Source organism: Phalacrocorax aristotelis, chromosome 1, assembly GCF_949628215.1.
Source record: "Phalacrocorax aristotelis chromosome 1, bGulAri2.1, whole genome shotgun sequence".
Taxonomy (NCBI): domain Eukaryota; kingdom Metazoa; phylum Chordata; class Aves; order Suliformes; family Phalacrocoracidae; genus Phalacrocorax; species Phalacrocorax aristotelis.
This window is the reverse complement of record NC_134276.1, coordinates 142,247,310-142,261,531: the sequence shown is the minus strand read 5'-3', so window position 1 is coordinate 142,261,531 and position 14,222 is coordinate 142,247,310. Positions and strand designations below refer to the sequence as shown.

The 14,222-nt window shown below is 42.5% G+C and overlaps 1 protein-coding gene across 1 annotated transcript in view; it reads right to left on the bottom strand.

Annotated features, from left to right (window-relative positions):
• The window catches only part of EFCAB6 (EF-hand calcium binding domain 6), a 107,067-nt gene that overhangs the window by 36,453 nt on the left and 56,392 nt on the right, over window positions 1-14,222 (bottom strand). Inside the window, 7 exon segments of the mRNA XM_075088236.1 lie at window positions 5,225-5,338; window positions 6,225-6,304; window positions 6,941-7,104; window positions 7,107-7,147; window positions 8,712-8,830; window positions 9,861-9,947; window positions 12,373-12,546. Coding sequence (XP_074944337.1) covers window positions 5,225-5,338; window positions 6,225-6,304; window positions 6,941-7,104; window positions 7,107-7,147; window positions 8,712-8,830; window positions 9,861-9,947; window positions 12,373-12,546 — 779 coding nt within the window.

Genomic DNA, 14,222 nt, shown 5'->3' with positions numbered 1-14,222 from the left:
GGAGGCGAGAAGAGAACATTCAGAAGAACAGAAAGGTGGCAATTACTGATAACAAGACATATTTTTGCAGGCCACGAGCGATTAAGCTGTGAACTCACTCCCAAAGGAAGCTGCAGATGCCAGAAATTTCAAAAGATTAAAAAAAGAACTGGATGTCTTACATACATATGAAACATGCAGCCATCCAGGTCTCAGGCTACAGGGAGTGCCAAAGCCTTTCACTGGTAATGGATGGCAGCCATGAGAACAGCTGTGTGAGGTGTGACCAGGTAGACAATTTGCTTGGCATGGTGGCAGAGCTATGCAAGGAGGTAGAAAGGTTAAGGAGCATCAGGGAGGCTGAGAAAGAGATCGGTGGTGCCATGCTCTGCTCTCCCTGAAATAGAAACAAGAGCAGCCACCAGAAAAAAATACCAAGATCAAGGGGTTCCTGTATCCCTTCCCTACCAGGTTGAAGGCAGTAGCTCAAAGGAAAGGAGTGAATGGAGGTAAGTCCACACTCAGTGTGGTAAGGGAACACCCTCCTTGCCCACCTCATCTTCCCAGGTGCCTCTGTATAACAGCTATGAGGCTCTGCAGGTGGAAAACCAGTCAATGAAGATGTGGATAACAGTCCGTCTATACCAGTGGTGTTGTCAGGGTCAGAAAGGCCTACATCCTGTATCAAAACTGCCTCCATGAGGAAGAGAAGACAGGTTATAGTTGTAGACAACTCCCTTCTGAGGGGAACAGAGGATCCAATATTCCAGACAGACCCTCCTCTTAGGGAAGTTTGCTGCCTCCTTGGGGCCTAGGTTAAGGACACTGCTAGGAAACTTCCTAGCCTGGTACAGCCCTCAGACTATTAACCATTACTGCTCTTCCATGTGGGATGTGATGAAGTAGCAACATGTAGTCCAAATGCAATCAAAAGAGACTTCAGGGCCTTGGGACAGCTAGTAAGGGACTCTGGACCACAGGTTACTTTCTCCTCTCTCCTTCCAGTTGCAGGCAGTGACACTGGAAGGAACAGATGCAGCCAGTCTATCAACGCATGGCTCTGTGGCTGGTGTCATTGCCACAATTTTGGTTTTTCTGATAATAGGGTGGCTTACACAGCACCAGGCTTGCTGGTGTCTGATGGGATTAACTTTTCTCAAAGGGGAAAGAGGGTCTTTGCTCATAAGCTTGCAAGAGTCATTAACAGACATTTAAGCTAGACTTGAAAGGGGAGGAGATTAATATCGGGCTTGCCCAAGACTAGCTGAGGGACAACATGCCAAGGTTAGAGGGACAGGGTGCCAGCAAGGGCACTCAGCCTGTTGCTCTGAGACATGCTGGGTTCACTGGAGCACAGTTGAAGTTGTCTGGAGATGAACTAGGGGCTACTGAGGTAATAGGAGCCAAGAGGGGAACTCTTATGAAACACCTCAAAGGAATTAAGGGGTGTTCCTCTAAGAAGGTGACACAGATGACAGCCCAGCTGAAGTGCTTCTACACAAATGCATGCAGCATGGGCAATAAACAGGAGGAGCTGGAAGCCATTGTACAGCAGGAAAACTATGATATAGTTGCCATCATGGAAACATGGTGGGATGACTCACACAACTTGAGTACTGCAATGGATGGCTGTAAACAATTTGGAAGGGATAGGCAAGGCAGGAGGGGCGGTGGGGTAGCTCTGTCTATTAAGGAATATTTGGATTGTCTAGAGCTTAATGATGGTGACAATAGGGTTGAGCATTTATGGGTTAGAATCAGGGGGAAGGCCAACAAGACAGATGTCATGGTTACAGTCTGTTATAGCCTACCCAACCAGGATGAAGAGGCAGATAAAAATAGGGGAGAAGTCTCACAATTGCTAGCCCTTGTTCTCATGGGGGACTTCAACTCGCTAGATGTCTGCTCAAAATTCAATACAGTGGAGAGGAAACAGTCTAGGAGGTTTCTGGAGTGTGTGGAAGATAACTTCCTGACACAGCTGGTGAGTGAGCCAACTAGGGACAGAGCCCTGCTGGACTTGTTTGTGAACAGAGAAGGACTTGTGGGTGATGTGGTGCTTGGAGGCCATCTTGGGCATAGCAATCATGAGATGATAGAGTTTTCTATTCTTGGACAAATAATGAGGGGGGTCAGCAGAACTGCTACCTTGGACTCCTGGAGGGCAGACTTTGGCCTGTTTAGGAGACTGGTTGACTGTCCCTTGGGAGGCAACCATGGAGGGCAAAAGAGTACAGGAAGGCTGGACATTCTTCAAGGAGGAAGTCTTAAAGGTGCAGGAGCAGGCACGTACAGGATAACCAAGTGATCAGGCCCAGTCAGCATGGGTTTATGAAAGGCAGGTCCTGCTTAGCTAACCTGATTTCCTTCTAGGACAAAGTAACCTGTTTAGTAGATGAAGGAAAGGCTGTGGATATTGTCTACCTAGACTTTAATAAAGCCTTTGTCACCTCTTCCCACTTCCTGGAGAATCTGGCTGCTCATGGCTTGGATGGGTGTGCTCTTCATTGGGTAAAAAGCTGGCTCGGCTGGATGGCCAAACCCAGAGTGTTGTGGTGAATGGAGCTAAATCCAGTTGGCGGCTGGTCACAAGTGTTGTTCCACAGGGCTCAGTGTTGGGGCCAGTCTTGTTTAATATCTTTATCAATGATCTGCATGAGGGGATCGAGTGTACCCTCAGTAGGTTTGCAGATGACACCAAGTTGGGTGGGAGTGTTGATCTGCTTGAGGGTAGGAAGGCCTCAATGAGCTGAGGCCAACTGTATGAGGTTCAGCAAGGCCAAGCGCTGCCTCCTGTACTTAGGCCACAACAACTCCATGCAACACTACAGGCTTGGGGAAGAGTGGCTGGACAGCTGCCCAGTGGAAAAGGACCTGAGGGTGTTGGTTGACAGCCGGCTGAACATGAGCAAGCAGTGTGCCCAGGTAGCCAAGAAGTCCAACAGCATCCTGGCTTTTATCAGGAATAGTGTGGCCAGCAGGGGTAGGGAAGCGGTTGTGCCCATATGCTCAATGCTGGTGAGGCTTCAACTTGAATACTGTGTTCAGTTTTGGGCCCCTTGCTACAAGAAGGACATTGAGGTGCTGCAGCGTGTGCCAAGAAGGGCTACACAGATGGGGAAGGGTCTGGAGCAGAAGTCTTATGAGGAGAGGTTGAGGGAACTGGGGTTGTTTAGCCTGGAGAAGAGAAGGCTGAGGGGAGACCTTATTACTCCCTACAACTACCTGAAAGGAGGTTGTAGTAAGGTGGGGGTCAGTCTATTCATCCAAGTAACTAGTGATAGGATGAGAGAAAATGGCCTCAAGCTGTGCAAGAGGAGGTTTATTTTGGATTATTAGGAAATATTACTTCACTGAAAGGGTTGTCAGGGATTGGAACAGGCTGCCTAGGGAAGTGGTTGCCCTGTTTGGATGTGGTGCTTAGGGACATGGTTTAGTGGTGAACTGGCAGTGTTAGGTTTACGGTTGGATTTGATGATCTTAAAGGTCTTTTCCAACCTAAATGATTCTGTGTGTATTCTGTGTGTGTATAAATCAAGAAAAGCCAGAATCTAACAAACAGTTAGAACATAATTTTTGAAAGGGATATACAAGTCCCATCTGCAGACTTAAACCAAACTCCATCATTGCCTCAGATGAGACATCCACAGGGCAGGGGGCAGAATATTCCATGTCTGTGTATTAGAAGGCTGCTCCACCTCAACCAGAAACTTCTGGCTCTGGTTGATAGCAGGTAACTGAATCCAGTTATACTTGACCCAGTCAAGTGACACCAAGTTGAGTGGGGAAGTAGACACTCCAGAAGGGAGAGCTGCTCTGCAGGGAGATGTGGGTAGGCTGGAAGAGTGGGCCAGCAAGAACATTATGAAGTTCAACAAGGAGAAGTGTAAGATCATGCACCTGGGAAAACATAATCCAGGAGTGCAGCACAAACTGGGATCCACCTGGCTGGAGAGCAGCTCTGTGGAAAGGGACCTGGGGGTCCTGGTGGACAGAAAGCTCAACATGAGCGAACAGTAGGCTGCTGCGTCCAAGAAGGCCAACAGGATGCTCGGTTGCATCAAAAAGGGCATCACTAGCAGAGATAAAGAAGTCATTATCCCACTCTACTCAGCGCTTGTCAGGCCACACCTGGAGTACTGTGCCCAGTTCTGGTCCCCGCTATACAAAAAGGATGTGGACAGGCTGGAGGGGGTCCAGAGAAGGGCTACCAAGATGATCAAAGGACTGGGAAGCCTGCCATATGAGGATAGGCTGGGAGAGCTGCGTTTGTTCAGCCTTGAGAAAAGGAGGCTCAGAGGGGATCTCATCACCATGTACCAGTACTTAACGGGTAGCTACAAAGAAGATGGAGACTCCCTTATTACACAGAGTCACATGGAGAGGACCTGGGGGAATGGACACAAATTGCTCTTGGGGAGATTCCGACTGGACACCAGAGGGAAATTTTTCACATTGAGGACAGTCAACCATTGGAATAATCTCCCCAGGGAAGTGGTTGACTCGGCCACATTGGACACCTTCAAGAGTCACCTGGACAGGGTGCTGGGCCATCTTGTTTAGACTCTGCTCTTCCCAGAAGGGTTGGACTAGATGATCCCTGAGGTCCCTTCCAACCTGCGAGATTCTATAATTCTGTGATTCAGTCTGCCAATTTCTGTTTACATCCAAATTGCAGTTAATCAATTGCTATGCATGCATATGTATGTATTTGTGTGTCTAGTTGCCATATACATAGTTCTATACATAGTTGTTGTTATGGTAGATTCTTAAAAGTAAATAATTCTAAATGATGTGGACCTGCCAGCATGTCACATCATGACTGTTTTATTTTTACCCAGCATGGCTTCCCCATTGATTTAATTACTCTCCAGCTGCTTCAGGATGAGTATTTGCATCTTTGAGCCACGTAGCATAATTTCTGCTTGCAGCACAGCATCTTCCCTACTTGTGGAGCTGCTTCTTATAGCATTGGAGGCAGGGCTGCCTTGCACTTGGCATTGCAGTAACAGCAAAGAAACAGAAGGTTCCTGACCATAAGAGCCCTTCATCCAACTGCAAGACTAGAGACAACTGTTTGGTACAACAAACAGAGCAGAAGAGCCCAGTGTGAGACAGTTAGGGCCTAAGTTTCACATCAGACAGTTACAAATACGGTAATAAGCAATGCCTACAACATGGCAGCTGCCTAACCACCTCTGTTGTACAGTATGCAATTTTTTACAGGTGGAACGCTCATTCATACCTGTGGGTATCATAAGTGCAGTTTATGCCAGAGAGCAGCAATGCAGGTGGGAGAGTTGTGACGCTGAAAAGAAAGAACAGTTTTGCCCTTGCTTCCTTCAGCCTATCTGGGATACTGAAAAACAGAATATAAAAAAGCAGGGTAAAAAGGCAAAATTCTTAGCTTACAGGCTTCCCTCTGTGTTTTGTGGGTTGTTTTTTTTTTGTCTAATGATTTCCCAAGCTGCCTTTTATCTGCAAGACAAGGCTGCTCTTCTTTCTTTATGAGTGTATCACCTTTACCAACAATGTCATGGGGAATTATCATTCTTATCAATAATAATTTATTAGTTCCTACAACTTCCAGACACTTTCCAAGCACAAAAGAAAGAAAGTCGGTGCTCTCGGGGATATATTTTAACTTGTTATTTGCTCCTAAGGGTTTGTACTCCTAAATAAAGAAAAAAAACCCCTCCACCAAAAAAAACCAACCAAACAAAAAAAAAACAGTTCAGGAAAAGAGTGAAAGCACAAGCAAAAACATGATAAGCATCCATGTGGTGTCTATCCACAACCTGGAAATATAAAGTTTTCACAGCACTGTACTGGGGGAGAGGATTCTCCTGCTGCCTCAATCTGCTGGCAGGTGCAGGAATCCTATGGCAGCAGCAGCAGGCTAATCACTGCTGACTCACTAGGGCAAGCATGGATCATTAGACTCCACTCTGAGTAGGATATCATTTTGTCATTTGTTTGTCAAATGCTCTTCTCAGGAGCGATGACCTATTAACTCTGTGAGTGTTGATTTTGTTTGAGGCAGAGACTCCTCTTGCTTGGAGACAAGATGCTTATTTCTGTCATATGGAGCCAGGGTCCGTCCTTGTCAGGGCTGTTTTTTGCTGCTTCTACAATGCCATTTACTAACAATTTAACTAGCTGCTAGAGGGATGTGAAACTAACTGTGATTGCTGCTTCGCCCTCATCCAAGGGACAGGATAGTATATGGGACCACAGTGTCTTACACGTCCAGCCACTCTAGCTTCAAGAAAAGTCCCTGTTGAGTGTAATCAGGTAGGTCTAAGTCTACATTGCCCAAAGCAGTCTGGGAAGAAGAGACCTGCAGGGTGACAAAAACTGCACTTGCTCTTCTCCCTCAATCTGAGCTGACAGCAGCATTAGGACTGGAACCACGATCTGAGATGGTAGCAATAAACAGGCCAGGGAGTGCTCTGGGCGCAAGGGCCAGCTGGCACATCTCTGCTAGTGAACCTTCTTAGCTGCCGAAAGGGAGCAGCTGCCTGCAAACTGCCTATTAGGAACAGTCCTTGAAGCATTCTTGCTCCCAAACAGTGCTGGGAGTGATCTGGAAAAACATTAGCTGACATAGGCCAAAGCATGACAAGGACTGTTTTGGCAGTCTAGCAGCATAGATGACTGTGTCTGTGAATGTCTCTGGACATTCTGATTTGTCAGTATAGATGTTGCCACAAAGTCTGTAAAATAAGTAATATAAGCCATAGAGAATATCTATTAAAAAAGGCTCACGGTGCACACTGAACTGGGCTTATGTCCAGCAAATCAAGGGAAGAACACTGGATAAGCTTGGTCCAGTACCTTCTGAGATTCCTTTTCAGAGTCTTTTCTTTTTTTTGTAAAATTGCATTTGTATTGTACACAGTGTCATCTTAAACTAAACATAAACATAGCAAGTTATATGCTAAGCTCATAAATAACTTACTTGATCATGCAGAGCTTTAGTTTGCTGTTTCTGCTGCTCTTCCAGCTTTGACTGCTTCTTTTGTTGATTATTATAATGTGCTTGTAAATGTGCATAGCTGTCTTCTGTGATGTGTCTGCTGAGCCCTGTGTCAGTGGTTGCAGACTCTATCCCCAGTTTCTGTAAAATTCTTGGTGTGTAAGATATCCTTTTGCATCTGCATCATACCTTGAAAAAGAAATGTTCTTTTTAAATATTCATGTGTTCTTCATAGAAAGGCATTACAGATGTCCTTAAGTGACTTAACAGCTTAAATCTCAGTGACTTCACTTCCTTATAGAGGTGCCATACCACACTGAGAATGAGTGACTTTATGAGAGACTCAAAGATAGAGCTTATGCATTGTAATCACAGAGTTGATTCTGAAAATACTACCCTGAGGACCAAACTGTCAGGGGTATTCTCCAGCTCTCAGTACTGCTGCCTTTCAGTGTCTGACTTGAGATGCAGAGAACTGGGCTCCTAAAAATTCAGTCTCAAGTGTCTCACACTGGTCACACAAGTCTGAGATGCTCAGAATTGTAATCATCCTTCAGAAACATAGGCTTAGCTTCATAAACACTTCTCATATTTTCTTAGGTATAAACCATTCCATAGGCTTTTTCCCCTGCAGTTTCTCCCCCGATAGTGCTCCGATGCATGGTAATGCCTAATTTAGCCTCAGCTGCACTCTAATTCCTTTATTCAAGTTACAGACATATCAGGCACGTAAGAGATTTTAGCTATTCTATAAAAGGAGTGGCTGATGGGAGTGCAGTTGTGCAGCAGATAACTGCATGAAAAGGATACTCTTCAATGTGCCATGGCATCCATAAGGAATAAGAATGAAAAGTAAAATCTAATGGAGTAGAAAATACTTCAGAGATTAATCAGTGCTAAGAAGAAATTATATAGTTAATGCAGTTCAAAACCAAAACGCAATACACTCAGGTTCTATATGTTAGAGAGAGTGATTATTTTTTTAAATAGACCTGTAATGAAGGCAGCTTTTTATATAATGTCACGTACAGCTGACATCTATGCCATTTCAAACACAGCTTATAGCAGAGCTCCTCTTTGTTTAAGGCAGGCAAGTATTTTCCCCCACTTCACAACAAATTACTTGTCTATAAAAACATTTCATTATATTACTTGCCATCTTTACACAGCATGAAATTACCATACTTTCTTTTGTTATGTATTTGGTAGGTAGCATTTTTCTTTTGACTGAATCACTTCTATGTAGGTTAAAAATACTGTAAGTAAATTTAGTGCTCTGGAAAGGAGAGGCTGGTAACACTGCCTGCAGACAGGTATGCAATGCAGACCCTCCACGGAGCTCCTCGATGGAAGCTTTGTCTGCAGTTCCCAGGTGACCTGAGGCACTTGGAACTGACTTTCACCCATCACAGACTAAGGCAGGTGTTTCTGTGTATAAGCAAAATTGGTGAAAACCAAGTTAATTTAACCAGTGACGTAATGGAAGAAAATGGATGTTAAATTAAAGGGATCAGTAACACTGAAGCCAAGAGAAAGTCCTCTTGGAAACTGATGGATCTAATTGTATTCTTGAGCTTAGTATGATAAGACATACCCTCCTGTAACGCCGTGTCATGATCTGAGGTCAAAATCATAACAAAATAAAAGATTTCTTGTGCAGGGTAATCTATTGTCATTCGCTGCACTGCCAAAGGCTCTGTAATCCTATAGAAGATACATTATTGCAAGAGCTAATCACTTAGAGTTTTCATACCTTGCCCAAAGCTGCTTAAATTCTTCGGGGGGGATTGGAATGCCAAATCTGGACAAGACTTTCTTCAAGTGCCTTGGCTGTGTTATACCATTTCCTTCACTGTCAAATTCCTGAAAATTCTGGAATGTAAAAGAAATTGTCACTAACAAAAACCAACAAGTCTGACAAAAAGTTTGATCTCTCTATAAGCTTAATGAACAATGGGAATTGAGAAAGAAACAGAAAATCGTGTATGTCTGAATTTCATCTTTTCATGTTTTTTCATTTGATTTTTACAGTTTCCTACTTTCTGCTATGGATGTGCAACTCTCAAAAGCTTGAATTGGGACTGAGATCACAGGTGTTTAGGTGATGTACTCTGTGTGCAAAGTTTCTTACTGATGGCAAACACAGGGAATATGAGCATGAGAAGCGTGCGCATGGCTGTGGGTATGCCCACTGCTGAAGCATGCCAGTGGAAGATGAAGGCACTAGAAAATGGCAGACTGCAGATTTTCTCCCCAACTTGTTCTATATCTAATATTAATTAGATTTTGCTTTGCGTTTTGGTTGTGTTTATTGGGTTTTTTACAATTCATCTTGCAAACTGAGACTACCAGTACTATTGTCTGATTTACACAAACATTTCATGAAAAAATTATATTCACTTTTCATTGTGCTACTCTGTTGTTCAAATATCAAAACTACTTAACAAGTTTAAAAAGATAAAAAAGTGGAAATCATTTTTATAGGACAGTTTTGTGAGAGTCTCTTTGGATGGGGTATGCATCGTAGTCAGCGCTTTACTGTGCTGGGCAATGCTGGATGTCAGCATGAGTAGGTGTGTATGTACAGCACATAGTCAAACAGGCCTCAAATGAAGCCCATTACTGCTCTTACAACTGAAATATTAAATAAAACCAACAATAGTAAAATATGAAGGAAGTTTTAGAAACAACTGTAATAGCATCTACTACATAATTAACATTACAAAAATTAAATATTATTCAAAATGTAGATTTTTTTTTAATCACATAGTAAGTTTTCATCATTAATGAGCTATTTTGCAAGGGTCTCTTTGAATATTTATAGAATCTGAAGATCAACATTGCATAATGTTCTGAAATCTATTAGTGCTGCTTATTTATTTAAAGAAAACATTCTTCTTACCCTTGCTAGGTCATGCCATCTGGTTCTTGCTTTGATAACAAGGTAGTAATGAGCGTGATCACAAGCTAACTCTGCATCCGTTATCATCTGGGTTTTTTTCAGAAAAGAAAAAAATAAAATAACAACTAACTATGTTTTATGTTAGTGGGATCTTTAATCTCCACAAGTTTCCTTCCCTTTTGTTGTTCTTCATGGTAGTGGTGGTTTTGTTTCCTAGTTTCTAAGATACCCATTAAAGACTGTTACTTCACATCTGTGTAAACTTAATTCTTTAAATACTGCCTTATTTCCCTAGCCGCAGGTTAGCGAAGATGTTTTAAATTTTGTAATTCCCTATTTATTTTCAAATCAATGTTGTTCAATTCTCCCTCAAAATCAAGAGCCAGCATGGATCATTTATACACATAGAAGGAAATGTTAATTATCTCAGAAACTATTATATCCTGGAGTGACTCCAGGAAGATTATCGTTGATTTACATCAATAATGTAGATCAAAAATATCTATGTGAGTCACCAAGGCGTGGCTAGTAAGTCTGGGGAGTAAGACCCACATTTGCAAATTCAGCCACCATTACCAGTGCCAAACTTTTGGGAGCCTGGTCCTGCTCTTTGAATCCGAGCATGCAGAGGAATATGGGTGCCTCAGATTAGGGTCCAGCATAGCTGTCGCACTACACAGAAGGCTAACTAAATTCGTGTGCTACACAAGGACACACCTACCCAATAATTCAGGGTGCCTTACGTCTCTCCATTCTCACATGAGAAGATCAGCCCTTCTTTCGGCGCCCATTTCTCTTTAGCTTTTCTAAGGACTTCCAGTTAGAAAACTGAGGAAAGGCTGGTCTTTTAACACACAGCTGCTCACCTTGTGCTACGTCCTAGCACCGGTTGGTCCTCCAGCTATTGCTTTGTAAGGAAATGCTGCAGACATATGGCTTCAGAGCCTGGTTCAGCCGTGTTCCTTGGGCCAAGATTCTCAAACAAGAGGCAGAGGAATGTTGGGTCTGCAGACCAGGCAAGATGTGGTAACTACATCTGACTTACCCACTGAGTTCCTGTACCACCCAGGGCATGCCCAGACCAGAACTTAGCTCCTGGAAAACTGCAACACTGCAAACCCAGCCATTTCTGAGCTCCTGGGGCTCTGGGCCTTGAAAGCCTTTGCTGAGGCCTCCATTTGGATTTAGAAACACAAACGCCACATTAATATATTTTAGGTGCCTGGGAACCTTCTGAGTTTTCCCCACTCCTACTGCTTGAGAGAAGATTCCATAAGCCTAAACAATCAACCAACAAAAATAGTCTAAAAATTTAGCTGGGAAAATGCAAGTCACTATATTTTTTTGCTGGACTTCTGAAACAGCAATAGTTTCAATTTCTAGCTAAGCCCAAACTGAAACAGAAATGAAAGTGCCACAGTAATTGGTCTCAGACTCCAACTGTTAACAAGACTCAATCATCATCAGTTTCCTTTCTTGTTTTTTACTCTGATGTCCTTGATTCACTCAGTTGTCCAATTCAGGAAAAAAGAAAACCACACCAAGCAGATAAATATTACTAACATCAGAGCCAACAGTAATGCTGTAAGAGACAAATAAAAACTGGGAAATAAGCCTATGTGTATATATCACATCGTCACTGCCACAGCAGAGATGAGTTGCTGATCAGGAGCTTTTTCAGTCCTGCTGTATCTTGTCATTATTTTTATGAATTTATCTCTGTTTGCATAGTTAAATGGAGTTTCACACTGAGTTTTTAGAATTAATTTTTTAGTGCCCAAGTGTTATTTGTCATTAAAGTTAAGCTCAAACTTTAAAATTCCAGACGTTTTAAGGAGCATCACTTCTCACAGGAAGGGAGGCTGCAGCACTATTCTCCCTAGACTCCACCCACTCCACAGTGCCTCAGTGCTTCTGTGCACCTCACTTGATCTTGTCTACTCTCAGTGGCCTGGCAGCATAAAGGTCTGGAGCATGAGGTTTTGGACTACTGTAATCTACACTGACAACAATATTAGTCTCAGAACTGACAGGCTCTGTGCCAGAGAGGTAATACGCTGACTGCTCCTCAATCCAAAATGACATCTGATTCCCAAACCATGTCCTAAATTCTGTATGCTTGGAAGATGCAGCAAAGTTGTCCACTTTGGAGGCTAGCCTAGCTGTAAGGCTCCAGCCAAGGTACCAGTATATATATGTTTGACCTTACAGGTTTAGAGCAGTCCCCAGGGCTAGCTCTGGCATTTTAACCTGGTGGTGGATTCAATATCTGATTTAATGGAGTTGTAAATCACTGAGAACTTGGTAAAGCTACCCACCTTCAGCTTGATAAAGGCAGATTTTAATACTATCTTTTTTCAATAATACCCAACACACATTTTCACACAGCATATTCATTTCTGTAAACACATTGGATTACTGTATGTATTACACAGCTTTTTGTTTCTTACTTGTGAGATGGCATGAGCTGAGGAGGTACCTCCTTAGTTTCTTGGGTATGGAACAGTTGTCAGAATTCTTGGTAATTTAACGTGGAGTTCATATTCATTCCCAACAAACCAAGTACATGCAGGAATTCCTCATCTCTAAGATGAAGCAGAAAGCTGTTCAAGAATTGCCAAAAGTCAAGCATGTTGATGATACTGTCATGGTTACTGTCTGTTTCATGGAAGGCAGAATAGGTGTCCTAACAAGGAATATTTAACTAAATATATTTAACACATCAGCTACATATTTTTAAACATAAATAACAAATGTTTGCTCTAGACTTGTTTTGACAACAGGCAAATATTTTACCGCAGTTAGAGAATACAAAGCATTTATAGTACTGTCTTACTAAACACTTGGGATAGCCCGCAGTAAACTGCAGTCTTACTGCTTTCATCTCAAGCATGTACAGAACGGAGCAAAAGTAGGGAGCATCAAAAAGCCACCCCATACAAATTTACAAATTAACCTCCACTTTCTATCAGTACTATACTGAGAGGTACCTCATTTCTACCCTTGCCCACCCTTAGGAAACCTGTAATGAAGAGAGACTTTACAGAAATTGATCTACCATCTGAGCAGTTTCTCCCATTAAAATAGACGCAAAATGTTCAAACACCTTTAAAATGGTGCAGTTCTTCAAAAATCTGAAGTAATGCTGATAAATATGATCAGCTTTGCTAGGGGTGTCCAAGCTGGTTTGAACAGAGGATCCCTTTCTTGAATGCTGGTCTTTCTACTTCTCCCAGGGAACAGGGATGGGATGGGATGAAGTGAGCAAAAGGGTAATGACTGCGGCTTCTCTCCTTTGTAAAATGTGCTTTCTCTTACTCTGTGCGTATCCATGGTGGGAATTCAAGGAGTACATTCTAATGGTAATTACAGAAAATAATAAGCAAACGTAGAAAAGCCGGAAAAAAACCTCTTTGATTAAGATGACTGTGTTGCAAACTTTAGGGACTAAGAACATCTTCTTGAAAGATCATTCTCATGAATAGGTGGACTGTTCCATCAATGAGTAGTACAGAGTTATTATTTTCTAATTGCAGGATCTTTAATAGTTATGTTCACAAAAGGATGTGAAAAAATAACTCAGATCTTGTTTTCTTGTCAGAGGCTGCAGAGAAGACAATTAGGAAAAAAAAAAAAGTTTTTGTCTTGAAAACTGAATGTAGTTGAACTGGAAGTTTCTGAGAACACAGAATATATGAAATCCAACACAATTTTTAGAATCGCTTTCCTGACAGCTCCTCCAAACCAACTTTTAAAACAAATGCTTGTATTAAAATAACAACCAGCTTCACTGCCAAAAGGAAACCGTGGCTCGATGTATTTACCCTGTAGACTCTCATCAGCTTTTCATTGACTGAGACATTCTTCAGCAGTCGTGTAGTGATATTTAGCATCATTTAGTTTGTGGTTTGGGCTGTTACATAATGTAGCTCCTGGCCTGTTCAATGTGGCATCTGCAATAATGAAATCGAAGTATAGCAAACATTGAAAGATTATATTTAACGTATCTGATAAATAGCACGGTAATATAACATAAACAAATCAAGAAACCTTGCAATCATATTCTTTACAACCTAAACATGACAAAGTCCAATAGCTGTATGCATTATCAGTGGTGTCCACCCAATTTCCAGTAATGGCCTCAGCCACTATAGTTTTCCCAGCACAAGGTGAAGAAGATAATCTCAACCTGAAGAAAGCACAGCTGAGACAATGTTTTTTTCTTTTGCTTTAGCCTCCTCTGGTTGCTTTGAGGAAGGGAGGTATCAGACTGGAGGAGGACAAATGGAGCACCGTGAAAGCCATGACTTGTTGTCATACCGGCTGTCTGTCTCAGTGAGGGAACACAGAAGCTGCAGACTG